The sequence below is a fragment of the Arachis ipaensis genome, chromosome B2, assembly GCF_059453495.1.
Source record: "Arachis ipaensis isolate K30076 ecotype BB chromosome B2, ASM5945349v1, whole genome shotgun sequence".
Lineage (NCBI taxonomy): Eukaryota > Viridiplantae > Streptophyta > Magnoliopsida > Fabales > Fabaceae > Arachis > Arachis ipaensis.
This window is the reverse complement of record NC_142437.1, coordinates 23,676,830-23,693,516: the sequence shown is the minus strand read 5'-3', so window position 1 is coordinate 23,693,516 and position 16,687 is coordinate 23,676,830. Positions and strand designations below refer to the sequence as shown.

The following is a 16,687-nucleotide window of genomic DNA, read 5'->3' as shown; positions in this document are numbered from 1 at the left end:
AATTAATTAAATTGGGTGCTTCAATATGTTATATATAAAACAGTTCTATACATGTATTCAATTGTATAATGCCGTATTAGTGAGTATAGAGAAATTATGATATTTGAACTATAGTTCATTAGTTAGTAAAATTAACTCTTTTTTATATTATCTACGTGAATAATTATTTAAAAAAAATAAATGTGATTAAACAACTAAAAATATTTGGCATTGTCAAAAGAACAAATTTAAACTCATAAAATATATAGATAAATATTTTAATTTTAATAATCATTAACTCTTCTGTTTTATTTATTATTTTCTTTCGTACACTCTACTGGTAGAATTCCAGGACAAAAATAAGAATTAAGACTAATATTGTTTATTTCTATTTTATTTATAAAACTTCTATAATATATAAATTAAATACTTATGTTTCTTTTTTGTATTAAAAAAAGAATATGAAGTTGCTTGTGAAATTTTTTTTTAAGAATATATTAACTGCTGCCTCTTTTTGTTCCTTCATTTTTCCAATCAGTTACCGCCAATGTCTAAACTCTAAAGCGATTCTGACGAGAGAACTGAAAAATTGAAATGCCTAACTTTTCATCTTTTGAGTTGGACTTTGTTGCCATTTAATCATTTACTACTCAACAATGCACATATTACATTTTACCTTTACTCAAATAATAATTAGGAAGGTCAAGATTTTTATATAATTATTTTTATATAAAATTAATAATTAAAAAATTTTAAATAATAATTTAATTAAATTTATCAAATTATTTCATAAGTCTTAAATATTAACTTTATATAAAAACAAATGTACTTAAAAATTTTTATCAACTGACAATAATGCATTAATAATAAAGTAGCTAAATCTATCACTTGAAGATTCACTTGTTTCAACTCAATGATGTGAAATAATAACAAGTTTTTAATTTCATGTACAGTTGAAAAAGTCACCAAAGTTGCATGTATTGTTAATATTTTTTGAAAATGAATATTATTTAATTATTTATTGTCATATCAATTACAATATTTAACTAAATTGTCTGTTATATGTCTTAAAATTTTCTTATAAACATGCATCATTTTCGTCTCTTTTGTGTTACTTTGACCATTTCTTACTGTGCATACTTTCATCTCTATGGATATTAAAATGTTAAACTCAAACACTAGTTTTTCTTTTGGCGTTCAACTAAGCCAAAGTTAGCAATTACAATAATGTTTCACTCTTTCAAGTCAAAAAGAAGAATGCCTCAAAGTTGGTTGAAATGTTGGTTTATGATCCAAGATTTGGACAAATATGATTAGTTAATAAATAACAGCAATCATATGTGAAACGGATCAAGGGCCTTAGCTTATGGTGCCTCATGCCGACAAAATCAGAGGGGAAAAAAAAAGAAAAAAAATTAAATAAGATTTAAAACTGAAGCTTAATTAAATTACAATTATTTATGGGGTCTGCTTTCTTTCCTTTTGTTTCATAGGTTTAAAGCCTTGTTTGGAATCTTAGAAATGACTCAAAAAGCTTTAAATACAAAAAAATTAGAGACAAACATGCATGCTCTTAAAAATTATTTAATATGTATTTTAAAAAATTTTAAAACCACTCATTGATTTTTTTTTTTTTTTAGGAAATAGATATTGTTATTTCTGAATTGATAATGCCGCTTCCAGTCTAATAAAATTTTGTTTATGTGTTTTGTATTAAGAATAAAATCTTTCAAACGAAAAAGTCATTATCAACTTTAGAATGAAAATGTCTACTTTTATTTTTTTTAATATAACTATAAATATGTTTAAAATAGACATTAAAATAGGTTTAAAAGCATGAAAATTTCTTTTTAATTTCTCATTACTAGCAGAGCTTACCAAGTCACAATCATATCGGAAGCAACATATTTATGACTCTTCACCAATTAATGGTGGAAGATGCATGTCGTGCAATTTTTTGGGTGTTCTTCTTGTGCAATTCAATGGTGAAAATTACATAATATATAAATATTTGAAAATTACATAATATATAAATATTAACCGTAAAATGTTCACAAAAAAATATATTAACCGCAGAATATTATTTGGACACGGAAATGTTTGGTAACAAAAAAAAATTAGTCAAAAACAGTCATAACTTATTTTATTTAGTATTTATTAATTGTTACGACAATTAATGAATATTAAATAAGACAAGTTCTGACTGTATTTTTGTCTTCCTAGCATTACCAATTTGGACAATTAAAATATTTTAATATCACAAATAACTTCAAAAAAACAAGTTATTTGTATCCACCAAAGTTTATAACGTTTTGACAAATTTTATTAACTATTATCTCCTCGTTACTCATTTCTCAGTATAGCACTGATGGCTTGTGGAGGTCGATTAGAGTTTGAATTGGTTAGTATGAAAACAAATCCTCTTAATTTTTTTTTTTTGAATTGAGAATATAAAATGTAATATTTAATTTCTTAATTTTTTTATAATTTTTTATTCTACTTATAAATTATATAATAAAAAATCACACTTTATTTAATATTTTTTTGTTATATTTTTTTTATTTTACTTATAAAATATATAATAATATATTACACTTTACTTTTTCAAGTAAAAAGAAAAATAAAAAGATGAAATCCCAACTAATATTTAGTATCTATCTATAAATGAAGTTTTAGAATAAAGCATGAAAATTGTTCATGAAAGATAATATTATAGATTAAAAAAAAGAAAAATTAAAATTAGTTATGAAACGTATTTATATTATTGGATTGGGTCTTCTTAATTTTTTTTTATTTAAGTGGATAAAGTATAATTTTTTACTATTAATTTTATAAGTAAGATAAAAGAAAACATGAGAGAAAAATATTGAAATGTTAGAGATCACATTTTATTCTCTCAATTGAACAAAAAAATAAGAGGATCCATTCTCCTTATACTACTAAAATTATCCTTTAGATGGATTTATTATAGGTTTAATTATTTCGCTAGTCTCTGTAATTTTACCGAATTTCAATTAGGTTCTTATATTTTTTATTTTTAATTGGGTCTCTATACCATATCAAATTTTGTAACTAAGTCTCTACCGTCACAAAAATATTAGAATTAATTGAATAAACAAAATAGAATATTTATTCAAATGTTAGGCATATTTATTTTATTTAACAGAATATTCTATTAATTTTAACATTTTTATTACGGTAGAGATTTAATCACAAAATGTAATATGATAAAGGACCCAATTAAAAAAAATGTATAAAAACCTAAAACTTTTGCATGTAGCATACAATTTTTCTTTTCCCTTCTTTTCCGGTAACTTTGTCATCAATCAACACTCTTTGGTTATTAATTTGGGTTAGAATTCTGCTAAGAACCACCTAATAGTATAGCTAACTAAAGCCAATTAGTTGAAAAATTAATTTATTATAAAATAAATAAATAAATAACTCCACATTATTTTAATTTTTTAAATTTTAAAATTAAAAAAATAAAAAGGTTGATTGAGTTGATTTATATTTTAGTTTGGCCCTAAACTTTTTCTTTAGTTTGGATTAATATTCAAATTGCCTTATCAAATATTATGCATGAATTAATTTGGTCATTAAAAAGATTGATATGAATCAGATTAATCTTTTTTAATAAATTTTTTTACTACTGTATTCCAATTAAGTATTACGTGACAAATTAAAAATAAAATCAAGGTTCTAAAAAATTCATCTGAGATTCAATTGCAATTAAATTTAATATAATAAAATAATATATTTATATATAAAAAATATATTTTTAAAAGTTAATTTTTATTTTTATTTTAAATTGATTAACCGCTAGAAATTGCAATAATGATTCGATCAATTAATTAATTTTTTGACTAATTTTTTCAATTTTTTATCAATTTTCTATCAAATGATTTTTATCTGAGACTTAACTGATCTGATTGTCCACTTCCTGTTAACTGGATTGACGGTTCAATTTAATTCTTTGAACCATAGACAAAATATATAATAAAATTAATCTCATATACTATCGATTATCAATAATATATAAGCAAAAAATTATGGAAGAACCAATTCAACTCACGCTAGTTTCTTTATTTAGAAACGAACTTGAGTCTTTAAACCTTGAAAGACCAATTAATTTATGTGTTATCTTAGGAATCATTTTTGTTAGAAACAAGAGACTAGACTAGAGAAAGTATTTGTGTATTATTGAGTGTATTCAAGTTGTTTATTCAAGTTGTCTGAAATAATACAATATAAAAGGGTATTTATAGGTACTAAGAGAATCGTAATAATAAAGACGTAATATCCTATAATAAATATTCAGATATACTAAATAATACTAATTGATCCTAATTATATTCTAACATCCCCCATCCCCTCTCAAACTCAAGTGACAACTTGAGTTTGAAACTTATTTAAAACAACGAAATAAAGAGAAAAAAAACTGCATAAACTGATAAAAACAGGTGCAGACGGAACTGCCGGAAGGAAGCGCAGATGGAACTGCCGCTAGTCTGAAGGAAGCGCAGACGGAACTGCCGCTTGTCGGAAGGAAGCGCACAGATGGAACTGCCGCTTGTCTGAAGGAAGCGCAAACGGAACTGCCACGAGAGAACATAAACGAAACTGTCACGAGAGAATGCAGAGGGAACACAGAGGGAACTGCCACGAGAGAACGCAGACGGAACTGTCGAAAGAGAGCAAAAACTATATGATTTCTTCATGAGAATAGGTAAGCAGCGGATGATAATGGTGGATCATTTGACTCGAAAAAACACAAGATAAAGAAAATAGGCTAGTCGGTGAGGTGAAAAAGCATCAAAGGAGTGACAAAAGAGAAAGAAGAATGACATAGAAAAAAAATACAAAAACTACGGTGATTTCACCGCAAGGAAAATAACCTATCCTCTTCAAAGAGGATACCATGGGTCTGATACCCTGTTAGAAACAAGAGACTAGACTGGAAAAAGTATTTGTGTATTATTGAGTGTATTCAAGTTGTCTGAAATAATACAATATAAAAAAGTATTTATAGGTACTAAGAGAATCGTAATAATAAAGATGTAATCTCCTATAATAAATATTCAGATATACTAAATAATACTAATTGATCCTAATTATATTCTAACAATTTTAAACATCAATCTTTACTATTTTTTTTAAGAGTATAAACTTTTTAAAATAATTTGGTACTTTTTTACTTTACTCTAATATGTACTTGAGTGACTAATTCAACTACGCGTTTACTAGAGAGTATTTATGTAATAGTGACACTAGGTCACTAGCTGTAGCAAGAATTCCCTCAAAAAGTGATGCAACCAAATAAATAAAAGCTAAGTCCACAAATGACACTTCGATAGTGAGAATGTTAACCGATTTAGCTTAATTTAGTGATTAATTTACTAATTTATTTAAGGGATAAGTATTATTTTAGTCCCTAACATTAAGGGTCAGAATCGAAATCGTCCCTAACGTAATTTCCAATTCTTAACATTTTTTTTCGTATTAAAATCGTCCTTTTAATTTTTTTGGATAAAAATACATTCACCACTACTAGCACAATTACCTCCTCTACCACTACCACCACCACCACCAACACCACCACCAATACCAGCACCAGTACCAGCACCAACACCAACACCAACACCAACAGAATAAACAAAAGAGAAAAAATTGAGACCTGAGAAGCAGAAAATTGGAGCAGGGAAGGAGAAGGAAACGTGGTGGTGAGGAATGGGCGGAGCAACTCAGCTGGCTTGGTGGTGCCGCTGGCAATGTGGCAGCAATCAGTACGCAATGAAATAAAAACAAGGGTTTTGCCATGTTCTAACCTTCGAAGACAGTGGGAGGAGCGATGGAGCAAGGGGAAGGGAAAGGGCTTCGCATGAAGGGGAGGGGCCTGGACGCGGCGGCGGCGCTGGGTTGGGTCGCCATGGCTCGTCGATGGTGGAGGCTACGGGTCAGTGGTTCGGCCATGGGGAGGTTGGTTCGCGATGGTGGTTCGACGCTGAGAGGAGACGCGAGGGGGAGAAGAGGGTAGAGGGTTGCGGGGGTGGTTGGCTGGGTTAGGGTTTGGACAGGGGGTGGTGACGGGTTGGGACGCCGGTAAGAGCGCAGTGGCGAAGGTTGGGTAGCAACGCTGTCACTGAGGGGTGCGGCGGCTGTTCGTGGCAAAGGAGAGAAGAGTAGGGCAAGGGGACATAGAAGAGATGAGAGAAGAGAAAGAAGAAAGGAGAGAGGGGGAAAGGTGGTCGCGGTGGCTCGCTGGCGATTAGGAGTAGTTTAAGAATAAAATTAAAAATTTTATTAAAAAGGAGAATTTTAATAAGAAAAAAAATATTAAGGATGATTTTAAATTGGAAATTACGTTGGGGACGGTTTCGCTTCTGATTCTTAACATTAGGGACCAAAATAATACTTATCTCTTTATTTAATTAAGTGTCAAAGAATTAAATTTCATTTTATGCATATAATAAATTATTAACTAATAACAAATTTTTAAATAGAATTTAGATCCGTGATGAATTAATTATTCACTTATCCTCTAGAAAATATTGTCCACTGCAGGCGGGAAAAAAAAAAAAGTAGTGAGATAGATTATACGCCGCTGCATCGGTGTATCCGTTACGTTTACGCAAACATCTGAATTTATGTTCAAAGTAGTAGTGATAGTCGTTTTTTCTAAGTGCCCTTCAAATACGCAAGATTAGTGTTGATATGCTTCTTACCTGAAAATACTAACAATGACTATATAACACTAACTAAAACATACATACACACACACATTCATACAAAGTAACACACTTATCCATGCAACTAATTAATTAGACCAATTTTCATTGAGGCAGGAAATGCATAAGATCCGGTAACATGTGAGCGTCAATTACTCTACGCATACAAGTGGATTCATGCTTATCTACGTCGTCTTAGGTGTGTTTGTTTTGGATTTTCAACAAATGTGATGAATTTTTAATATCTTTTTCTAATAAGCGACCACTTGTTGAAAATACAAAAATAAAATTATTTCTGAAAAAAATAAAATTTTTAATACATTTAATATTTTTGGAATTTTAAAATATCTTTTTTGTTTATAAATAATTTTTTTTTGTATTCTTAACAAATACTTTTAAAATAATAAAAAAACTCTCTTTTTAAAAAATTATATTATATATATATATATATATATATATATATATATATATTAGTCATTAAATTAATTATTTATATAAAGTATATATTAGAATATAAAATATACATTAAAAATAAATAAAATAATACATATATTTATATCTTCCTAATTAAAAGGAAAACTCAATTCTATCCTAAAATTAAAGTACATTGAACCAAAATTCATTGCATATATATTTTTTTTAAGTTAGGAGTGAGATTCGAACTCGAAACTTTTATGTGAAGATAAAAGAGGTAATGACCAAATCAGTACCCGAAAGATTCAAACGCTGACATTTTGGTACCTGACTTTTGTTATTGACAAAATAGTCTCTAAAAAATTTTAAAATTTGACAAGCGTGTCCCCGAACTCACCGGAGCAAATCTCCGGCAAACACAATGCTGACATGGCCACCGTATTTTGGTGACATGGCAAACCACCCCCAAACCCTAAGCTCTCCCTCCCCAACGCAGACTCCCCCTTCATCTTCCTCTCCTCGCAGCGCTCCCCTACCCAACGTAGCCCCCTCCCCTCCCCCTCCATCCCCATCGCAGCCCCCAACACACTCTTCCCTTCCCTTTCTCTCCCATCGTAGTTCCATTCCCTTTCCCTCTCCATCGCTGTCCCCTTCCCTCTCCCTCCCATCGCAAATCATATAAAGGTACAGATAGAAGGTATGCACAACAGAACACAATATCACAATTCAAATTACAATCTACCAATACCATTTGTATTTCTTTTCAAATGTATTACAATATTCCATCAATTACATTAAAAAAATGAAAAAAAAAGAAAAAATTCACCTACAAATCCCCTAAATTTCTTACCAAGATGATCATGTAAAGCACTCTTATCAATCCCTTGGTGATGGTAACTACCAACACACCCACAATAACCGTGAAAAACTGCATAAACGAATTCTGTGTATCAATTGCTATAACAAGCAAAACAAAAAAAAATCATGAAAACAAAGTTACAGATGAACATCAAAAGCGTGACCCAAAGGTAAGTGATGAACAAACGCTTGAAGATTTTGGGGATTGCAGAGATGGTGGAGGAAAAGGCGACAGCTTTGTTGGTGTAGAGGGAAGTGACGGTAAAGATGGCGGCGACGGTGGAGAGGAGAGAAAAGGGGAAGAGGAAGAAAAGGTAACAGATTTCTAGGATGTTCAGAAATTGTAGCTTCTTCTTCTTCTTCTTCTTCTTCTTCTTCTTCTTCTTCTTCTTCTTCAGATTCTCGTTCTGTTCTTCTCTTATCTGAGAGAGAGAATCGAAAGTTTTGGTTTGTAGTTGCTTTGAAAGGATGAAATTTTGAGATATTAGATTGTTGTTCCTTTTTATTGCAGAAATGAGATGAGATGAGATGAGATGAAATGATATGAGAAGGAGGGAGAGGGAAGGGGGCTGCGATGGAGAGGGAAAGGGAAAGGAAAAGGGGGCTACGATGAGGAAGGGGAAGGGATTAGGGTTTGGAATAATATTTTTAATTATAAATTCCAACTCAAAATAAATTTCTCTTGTCAGCAAAAACCAGTGAACACGTAAGCATCTTACTCGCCGGAACCATGGTCCGGCAAGCACCAGGACACGCTTGGCAAATTTTTAAAACATTCAGGTACTATTTTGTCAATAACAATAGTCAGGTACTAAAATGTCAGCGTTTGAATCTTTCGGGTACTGATTTGGTCATTACCTCGAAGATAAAAAGATTATGTCATTTGAGTTATCGCTCGTTGTCAAAATTCATTGCATAATTACCTTTATTGTTGATTGTTTTTTAATGATTTAAATTGTGTAATTTCATAGGAGAGATTGATCTATAAATTTTGAATAGAGAAAATTTTACTCTCATCTCCTGAGAGATATTAAAATGACATTTCTCTCTCCTCTATTTATAAAATGTACATTAACTTTTAAAAAAGGGTTAAGTACGATTTTGGTCCTTAAGGTAGGGGCTGAAAATTTATTTCGTCCCCGACCTTTTTTTCGCTACAAAATGGTTTCGAAGGTTTAACTAAATTTTAAAATCGTCCTTTTTACCAAATTTTTTATTTTTATTCCAAAAATACCCTTAACTAAAAAAATAAAAAATAAAAAAAAAGAAAGAAAAGAAACATGGGTTAAGGGAAAGGAGGAGGGTATCAACTGGAGAGGGGTTGGGTTTTGATTCAGCGAGAAGAGAGGCAAGGGAAGGGAAGGGGAAGGAGAAGGGCCACTGCCGCCGCTCCTCGCCACCGCCGCTCCTGCTCCTCATCGTTCAGTCCTCGCCGCTGGATCTCACCGTGAGGGTGGACGTCGTTGCTCCTCGTCCTCGCCGACGTCATCGCCTCGCCTTCACCATCATCGTCGCCTCGCCGTCGCCCTCGTCTCGCCGCACCTCCTCCTTGCCGTCACACCTCGTCTCGCCGCACCTCTTCTTTGCCGTTGCACCTCGTCTCGTCCTTTGTTTTGATAATTATATTTATGGATTTTTTATTTTTGTAATTGAAGATGAATTTGGAAATTTTTATTATTATAATTACATATAAGTTTTGTTAATGAAAGAGGAAGAATTTTAGTTTTGAATTTTGTTGATGATTCTGAGTTTTGATTGTTCTGGTTTTCTGAGTTCTGATTTTTTGAGTTCTGGGTGGTGGTGGGTTTTGAGTTTTGTTGTTCTTCTTATGATTCCATTATCATTATAATTTTTGTTCTTCTTCTTATATTTCTTCTTATGATTCCATTATTGTTCTTCTGGTGACGATGATGATGACCATGATGATAATGGTGGTAGTGGTGGTGAGTTTTGGTTCAGCTTGGATTTCTGTTCTGCTTCTGGTTGATTTTGGTTGGGTTTTGGAGAAGTTCTGATGATGATGATGATGATGACGACCATGGTGATAATGGTGGTGGTGGTGGTGGGTTTTGGTTTAGCTTGGGCTTCTGTTTTGTTTCTGGTTGACGTTGGTTGATTTTGGGAAGAAGCGGGAAGGGTATTTTCGTCCGAAGGACGATTTTAAGACTTAGTTAAACCTTTGGGACCATTTTGTAGCGAAAAAAAGTTGGGGACGAAATAAATTTTCAGCCCCTACTTTAGAGACCAAAATCGTAGTTAACCCTTTAAAAAACCTTTTCTTTAATCCATTTTAAATGTTTTGTGTTAACTAATGTTAACTTTATCCATTTTTCAAGAAAAAATAAATTATTTTTTACAAAAATATCTTTTAACAAAAATTTTATTTTTTTCATTAAATTTTACTTACTAAAATATCCTTTAATAAATTATTTTTCTATTGATTAAATTGTATTTTTATCAAAATATTTTTTAAAAAATTAATAATTAAATTATTTTTTTTTAAGATACCATCAATAATTTTTTAATTATTAAATTGTGATTTTATCAAAATTTTCGTTAACAATTATTTTTATATTTTATTATTAATTTTTTAATATCGATATATATTATTTTAATATTAAATAAAAAATTTTGGTAAGATTATTTTCTGATATATATATATATATATATATATATATATATATATATATATATATATATATATATATATATTAATTGTTATACATATTAACAATGGTAAATTTTTTTATTTAATGTTAAAATAATATATATTAAAATCAGAAAATTAATAGTAAAATATAAAAATAATTGTTAACGGAAATTTTGATAAAATCACAATTTAATAATTAAAAATTATTAAAAGGTATCATAAAAATATAATTTAATTATTAAATTTTTTTAAAAATATTTTGTTAAAAATATAATTTAATCAATAAAAAATAATTTATTAAAGGATATTTTGGTAAACTAAATTTAATAACAAAAAAATAAAATTTTAGTTAAAAAGTATTTTTATAAAAAATAATTTATTTTTTTTAGAAATGAATAATAAAGTTAACATTATTTAACACAAAAAATTTAAAATAGATTAAATTTTTTTTAAAATTATAAAAAAAGAAAATATATATTTTACAAATAAAAAAAATAGAGTGTTATTTTAGCATCTTTAAAAAAATAAAATTTTCTCTTTTGAATAAGAGTTAAAAATTTTGTAGGATCTTATCGTTTTATATATTTATAATTTAAAATCTATTATTAGATATCTGAACTAAATAAGAATTTTTAACTAAATTCTTACTACGAGCTGGTATTTAAAAAGAAAATCAGAATAGTCTTAAAATATTACATCCTAAAACTAAATATAGAAAAATAAATATTTTAAGAGTATTCTATCTTTCTTTATGAATGACAACTATTAGTAGAAAATTAATTACAAAATTTTAAGTTGTCATAATTTAATTAAAAGGTTGATAAAATTATATAGATTCATAAAATAATAAAATAAGAAATATTATAGGACCAACATATTTTATTAAGAATAAAGTATTATTTTAATTCTTAATATTTAGATTAAGTTCTAATTTTATTTCTTTAATATTTGAAACGTTTTATTTTTGTTTCAAATATTTGATTTTGTTCTATTTTAAATTTCTGGTTAAAATTAAATTTTTTCTTTCTAAAATATCCTTTTCTCCAATATATAATTTTTTTTAGATAACGAAAGACGTAATTGTAGTGGTCATAATAGTTGTTGTAGTAATTTGAAAATAAAAATGACAGAATAATAAAAGAAAAAAAAACACTAGAGAAAAAATTGTATTTTTGGAAAAAAAATTTTAATTTTGATCAGAAGATTAAAATAGGATGAAATAAAATATTTTGAATAAAAATAAAATATTTTCAACGTTAAAGATAAAATTAAAATTTAGTCAAAACGTTAAGGACTAATAGAATAATTTATTCTTTATCAATATTAATCAATATTTTATTTTTATACTATTAAATTAAAATTAGAATTTAGAATTTAAATCTTAGTACTTAAAATTTAGAGTATTGAAAAAGTATTAACAAAAAAAAAATATTTGTTGGTATTGCTCTAATTAAACCAATGAATAATTACAAAAAATGTCCCCCATATGAGTGAATGTGAGTGACCTAGTAACCAAAAAGTACAGGCTTTTTTATATAATTAAGCATGGTAAAAATTTTAATTCCCAAAATATGCACGGCAGGAAAACGTTACGGAAATACGCATGTCCATGTCTTGGCCGCCGCCCACGAAATGGGTTTCCTCTTCATTTCTGGTGGAGCGCCTGTGAAATGGAAAAAGCAGCAGCAGGTTCCAACTCAATAGCGGCGGCCACTAAATGGTGCAGGTCCCATTTAGTGCCTGTCACCTGCGAAATGGGGCACATCTGGGTCGGCGGCCACGAGTTGGCCCCAACTCAACTGCAGCGGACGCGAGTTTGGCCACTTCTGGTGCACGGGTCACGAAATGCGATCGTGGTTTGCCTATATAAACGTTGTTGGATCAACCACAGAAGAAGCCATTCTGTATCCACTCTCTTGCAACTCTCCAACATTCTCTCTCAAGTTCACAAGCTTCTTTCTCTCTTAAAATTTTTTTGGGTATTCAGATTGGGTTGTTTTGTGTATGGCTTCGGAAAACGTGTATTTAATTATATATCCCAATGGAGAAATTTCTCATACAGCAGAAGGTATTACATTCGTTTGCGATGATCCATTATGGATAATGATCCCACCACAGACATCGTTACAAGATCTGAAGAATCTAATTCTGGTTCATACCGGAATGGTTGGAAAAAAAGAAATCACGAAGTTGACCTACAGGATGCCGGTTGCAGTGGCTAACTCGTTTGCATATCAAAAAATGCAGATAAAATCTGATCAGCAGGTGTCAATGATGTTCTCTTATCATCGCAGCATAGGTACCATATATTCGTTGGAGTTTTGTCTGAATATTTATGATATTGGCGGAAGCTCGTCCAGTTCCAATAATGTGGATGGTGTGAGAAATCTGGGAGTGGCTGATTTTGTACCGGGTCCGGATACAAGTAGGGCCCGTAGTCCAAGCTTCAATGCGTTTGTTGTGCGGGAACAGAATGCAAATCTTCGTGAAGCACGCCCCTCCACTTCAACCTTACTTGGGTTCGATAGGCATCCCGATGTTGGCATCCCTGAAAGTTCTGACGAGGATGACATTGAAGAATTCAGTGGTGATGAGGCAGAAGCCGTTCTGGAAACGCAACCTCTGCATGGCGACTCTGTTCCTCCAACACCTGTCGAACCGGTAGGTGGAGGTGTATCCTCCAGCACACCTGCACACTACCTGTCCCTAAATCTTGGAGCAATGCATTCGAGTAACGCAGAGGACAGACCTAGTAGCTACCCTCTCTCAGGCGAGATGGAGCTCGAGATTTGGTTAAAGTTTTTGAACCGGGAAATAGCGATGCTGGCAGTCAAAAACTACAACATCCGTAGGAGTGCAGAGTATAAGGTCGTAGAGTCAGACCAAAGGAGGTATGTATGTCGATGCATGCAGTTCGGTGATCAATGTCGTTGGATGGTACGGGTTGCGAAGACAAGGTCTTCCAGATTTTGGGAAATTTGAAAATATGAAGGGCCTCATAGTTGCTTGGCAAGTTTGATGTCTCAAGACCATGCTCAACTAGATAGCAATGTGATATGCCAGCACATATTTCCCATGGTGCATGCTGATGTGACTATTTGTGTAAAGGTGTTGCAAGGATCGGTAGAGTCAGCGTACGGGTACAAGGTGTCTTACAAGAAGGTTTGGCACGCAAAGCAGAAGGCAATCGCAAGGATCTATAGTGATTGGGACGAGTCGTATGACCAGCTGCGCAGATACTTCAATGCGCTGCAAGCTTTCGTCCCAGGTATTCCTTGCATTTTACTTTTGACTGGGACGCAATGTATCTGCACGATCAATGCGCAGCCTATATGCATCACTTTGCCGGTTTGCCCATATCTCAAACCACTCAGATAGTCTAACCGGCCACCATCCGTCATCATTGCGGGCCGACTGTAGATGGAAGGTATCAATATTAAGAAGAGGGTTTGGAGGTCCTTGCTTTCCCTCAAATTGACGCAACACTCGGTCAACATTTAGGATCTCAATCCACCTGAAAAATATGAGAGGCACAACGGCCGTATAAAAGTCTCCATGTGGGTGGCCAAGGAAATCAGCCGGAACTCTATAGAGAATCTGGGGGTCCATGTACGGTTGCCAAACAAACTACACATGAAAGAAACCCAGTCACTAAAGGCATATACACAGTTATTGGTAACACATTAATAACAACCAGCACCAACCTCATCCACCTGCAGATTGTCCAACCTTAGACGGTGTCTTAATAAGCGCTGCTCAGCATAGTCATTTTGTCCTTTTTTGCCTGCCCACCTGTTCGACAAGGAGAAAATTAAAAAAAAAAAAACTTCCAACAGCAAAGGATATCTGATAAAAGTCACAAAGTGGGAAGACATATACCATACCTCGTGGCTAAAGGAAAACTATACGCTGTCGTGACATTCGGTGCGAAGAAAGGTAATCTGTAGTATATCCACGACATGAGCAACGTATGACAACCAGCCATACCCTCAACACTTGTGTCTGTTGCTAAGCACATAGCACGATATAACCAATAGAGGACGGCGCTCCCCCAACTGTAGGTGCAGATGGCATCATAGTCACCCAATAACGGCAGATATCGAACATGCACCGTGTTGTTCGCCTTGTCTGGAAGAAGCACTCCTCCCAACAAGTAAAGTATGTAACACCGTGTGTACTGCATGAGGCCATTATCTTCTAAGTCAAGTGGCATCTGCTGAAGACGAGTTCTGAGCCACTTCAGCTTTATGTTGAACTTTGTTGTCCCTACGTGGCCGGCGAGAACCTCACCTAGAAGTTCATGACACCATTCCCAAATATCTCTTTGGTGAAACTTGCTCCATGATCTCAAAGTACCACTAACGGGCTGACCATCAACAGGTAACCCTAACTGCATTGCTACATCCTCCAGGGTTATCGTACACTCGCCCCAAGGGAGGTGAAAGGTGTGTGTCTCCGGTCACCATCGTTCAACGAAGGCACTAATAAGTGGATTGTCATACTCAAAGCGCTTGATCAAAGAAGCGTGGTAAAATCCCGTGCGTCTCAGATAAGGATCAAGCCTCTGCCGCCTAATTTCCATGCTTGGATCTGCAGGATCCACCATGAAAACATCGACGAGCGTGCCATTAGGAGTAAGGACATGTGTCGGCTGCAACAGAAGGTAGCAAGAAATACAATAATTCAAAATACGTTACAAAAATTTTTAAACGTGGAAAAAATTATGTCGAATAATCGCTAACGACAACTATCAACTTAATGACGTAAACTAACCTTATGGAATAAATGTTCCGCTATATGATGTTCGTCCAACCGGTTCAAGTTCTCCTTTGCGTTACCCCTCCCCCACTCATATTAAAATTTCTTTTTCAGCACTACCAACTTCTCCTACCTTCCTTTTACCACTTATACAAATTTTTTTTTAACCATATGTTCCCTTCAATTCAACCGTGCATGAGGTCTCCTCCCCACAACTCTTTTATAATGGTCTTGGATCCCTTCCCAAGTGTCTCATGCCTCCCAACATAGCCAATGTATGTGAGGTAAGGTTTCTGCAACATGTACTTTGACCACACCTTTTCGTGGGTGCCACGCACGAGGTTCTCCATTTCGTTGGCGCCGCCAACAGGTTGGCCAATTCGCATGAACTGCCCCTGAGGTGCACCACCTCGTGTGCGCCGTCATTGACTTAGCTCCATTTCGTTGATGGCAGAAAGGAAATGGAGAAAGCTGCTGCGATTGCGCCATTTCGTGGGGGTCACACATGATTTTAAGGGAAACTCCATTTCGCGACTGCTATGCACAAATTGGGCGTGCGTATTTTAGGATCAGTTTAAAATGGTGCGTATTATGGAATAAAAGCTTTTCTAATGTTTAATTATATAAAAAAGCCAAAAGTACAAGTACCTCTTAACAACTGTGTATGTGTATTATTAAATAGATACAAATTGATTCTTATATATAAACATCAAATCTTGTGAAGTCAGTTAATTAATATGTATTTAAATGAAGTACTATTTTATTGCTTCAAATCTAAAATTAGTGACATTTATATGTTAATGTTCTTTTTTATATAATTTTGTATTTTTAAGTAATATATCACTTGTTCTTATTATATCAAAAAATATTATATCCAATACTGCTGTTTAATTTTTTATTATGCGCTCTAGTATTTTATTTTATTTTTTGGTTATTGAAAATCTTAACCAGCACCTTAAAAAGACAACCACTTTTGTTAGCAAAACATACGCTTTAATTTCTTTGATTTGGGTTTGGTTTTCTTATCAAATTGAAGCAAGATGGGATGGTCGAACTGTTAATCATAGAGTTGTTTCTATGATCACGTGGAAAAGACACAAGAGATTAATTATTAACCATATTTATGTTCTTGGATCATGGTTCATAACCAATTTAAAAAAAAAAAAAACACTAAAGAGGACTTATAGAGAAAAAAAATTGCTATATAATATAGCATGTGAGATCTGCAATTTTGAAATGTACCTATCAAATGCATGTGCACTCTCTTGGAATAATAATAATAATAAGTTAGCAATGGCAT

At 32.4% G+C, this 16,687-nt stretch overlaps 1 protein-coding gene across 1 annotated transcript; it reads left to right on the top strand.

The window, feature by feature from the left end:
* Positions 1–12,633: 12,633 nt before the first annotated feature.
* On the top strand, positions 12,634–13,611 carry LOC107627016 (uncharacterized). The gene has a single exon (XM_016329898.1). It carries the CDS (start codon positions 12,634–12,636, stop codon positions 13,609–13,611), a length of 978 nt encoding a protein of 325 aa, XP_016185384.1.
* The last annotated feature ends 3,076 nt before the right edge of the window (positions 13,612–16,687 follow it).

Excerpts from the sequence above, each read along its gene's own strand:
- LOC107627016 (XM_016329898.1), top strand. The coding sequence starts at position 12,634 with ATGGCTTCGGAAAACGTGTATTTAATTATATATCCCAATGGAGAAATT.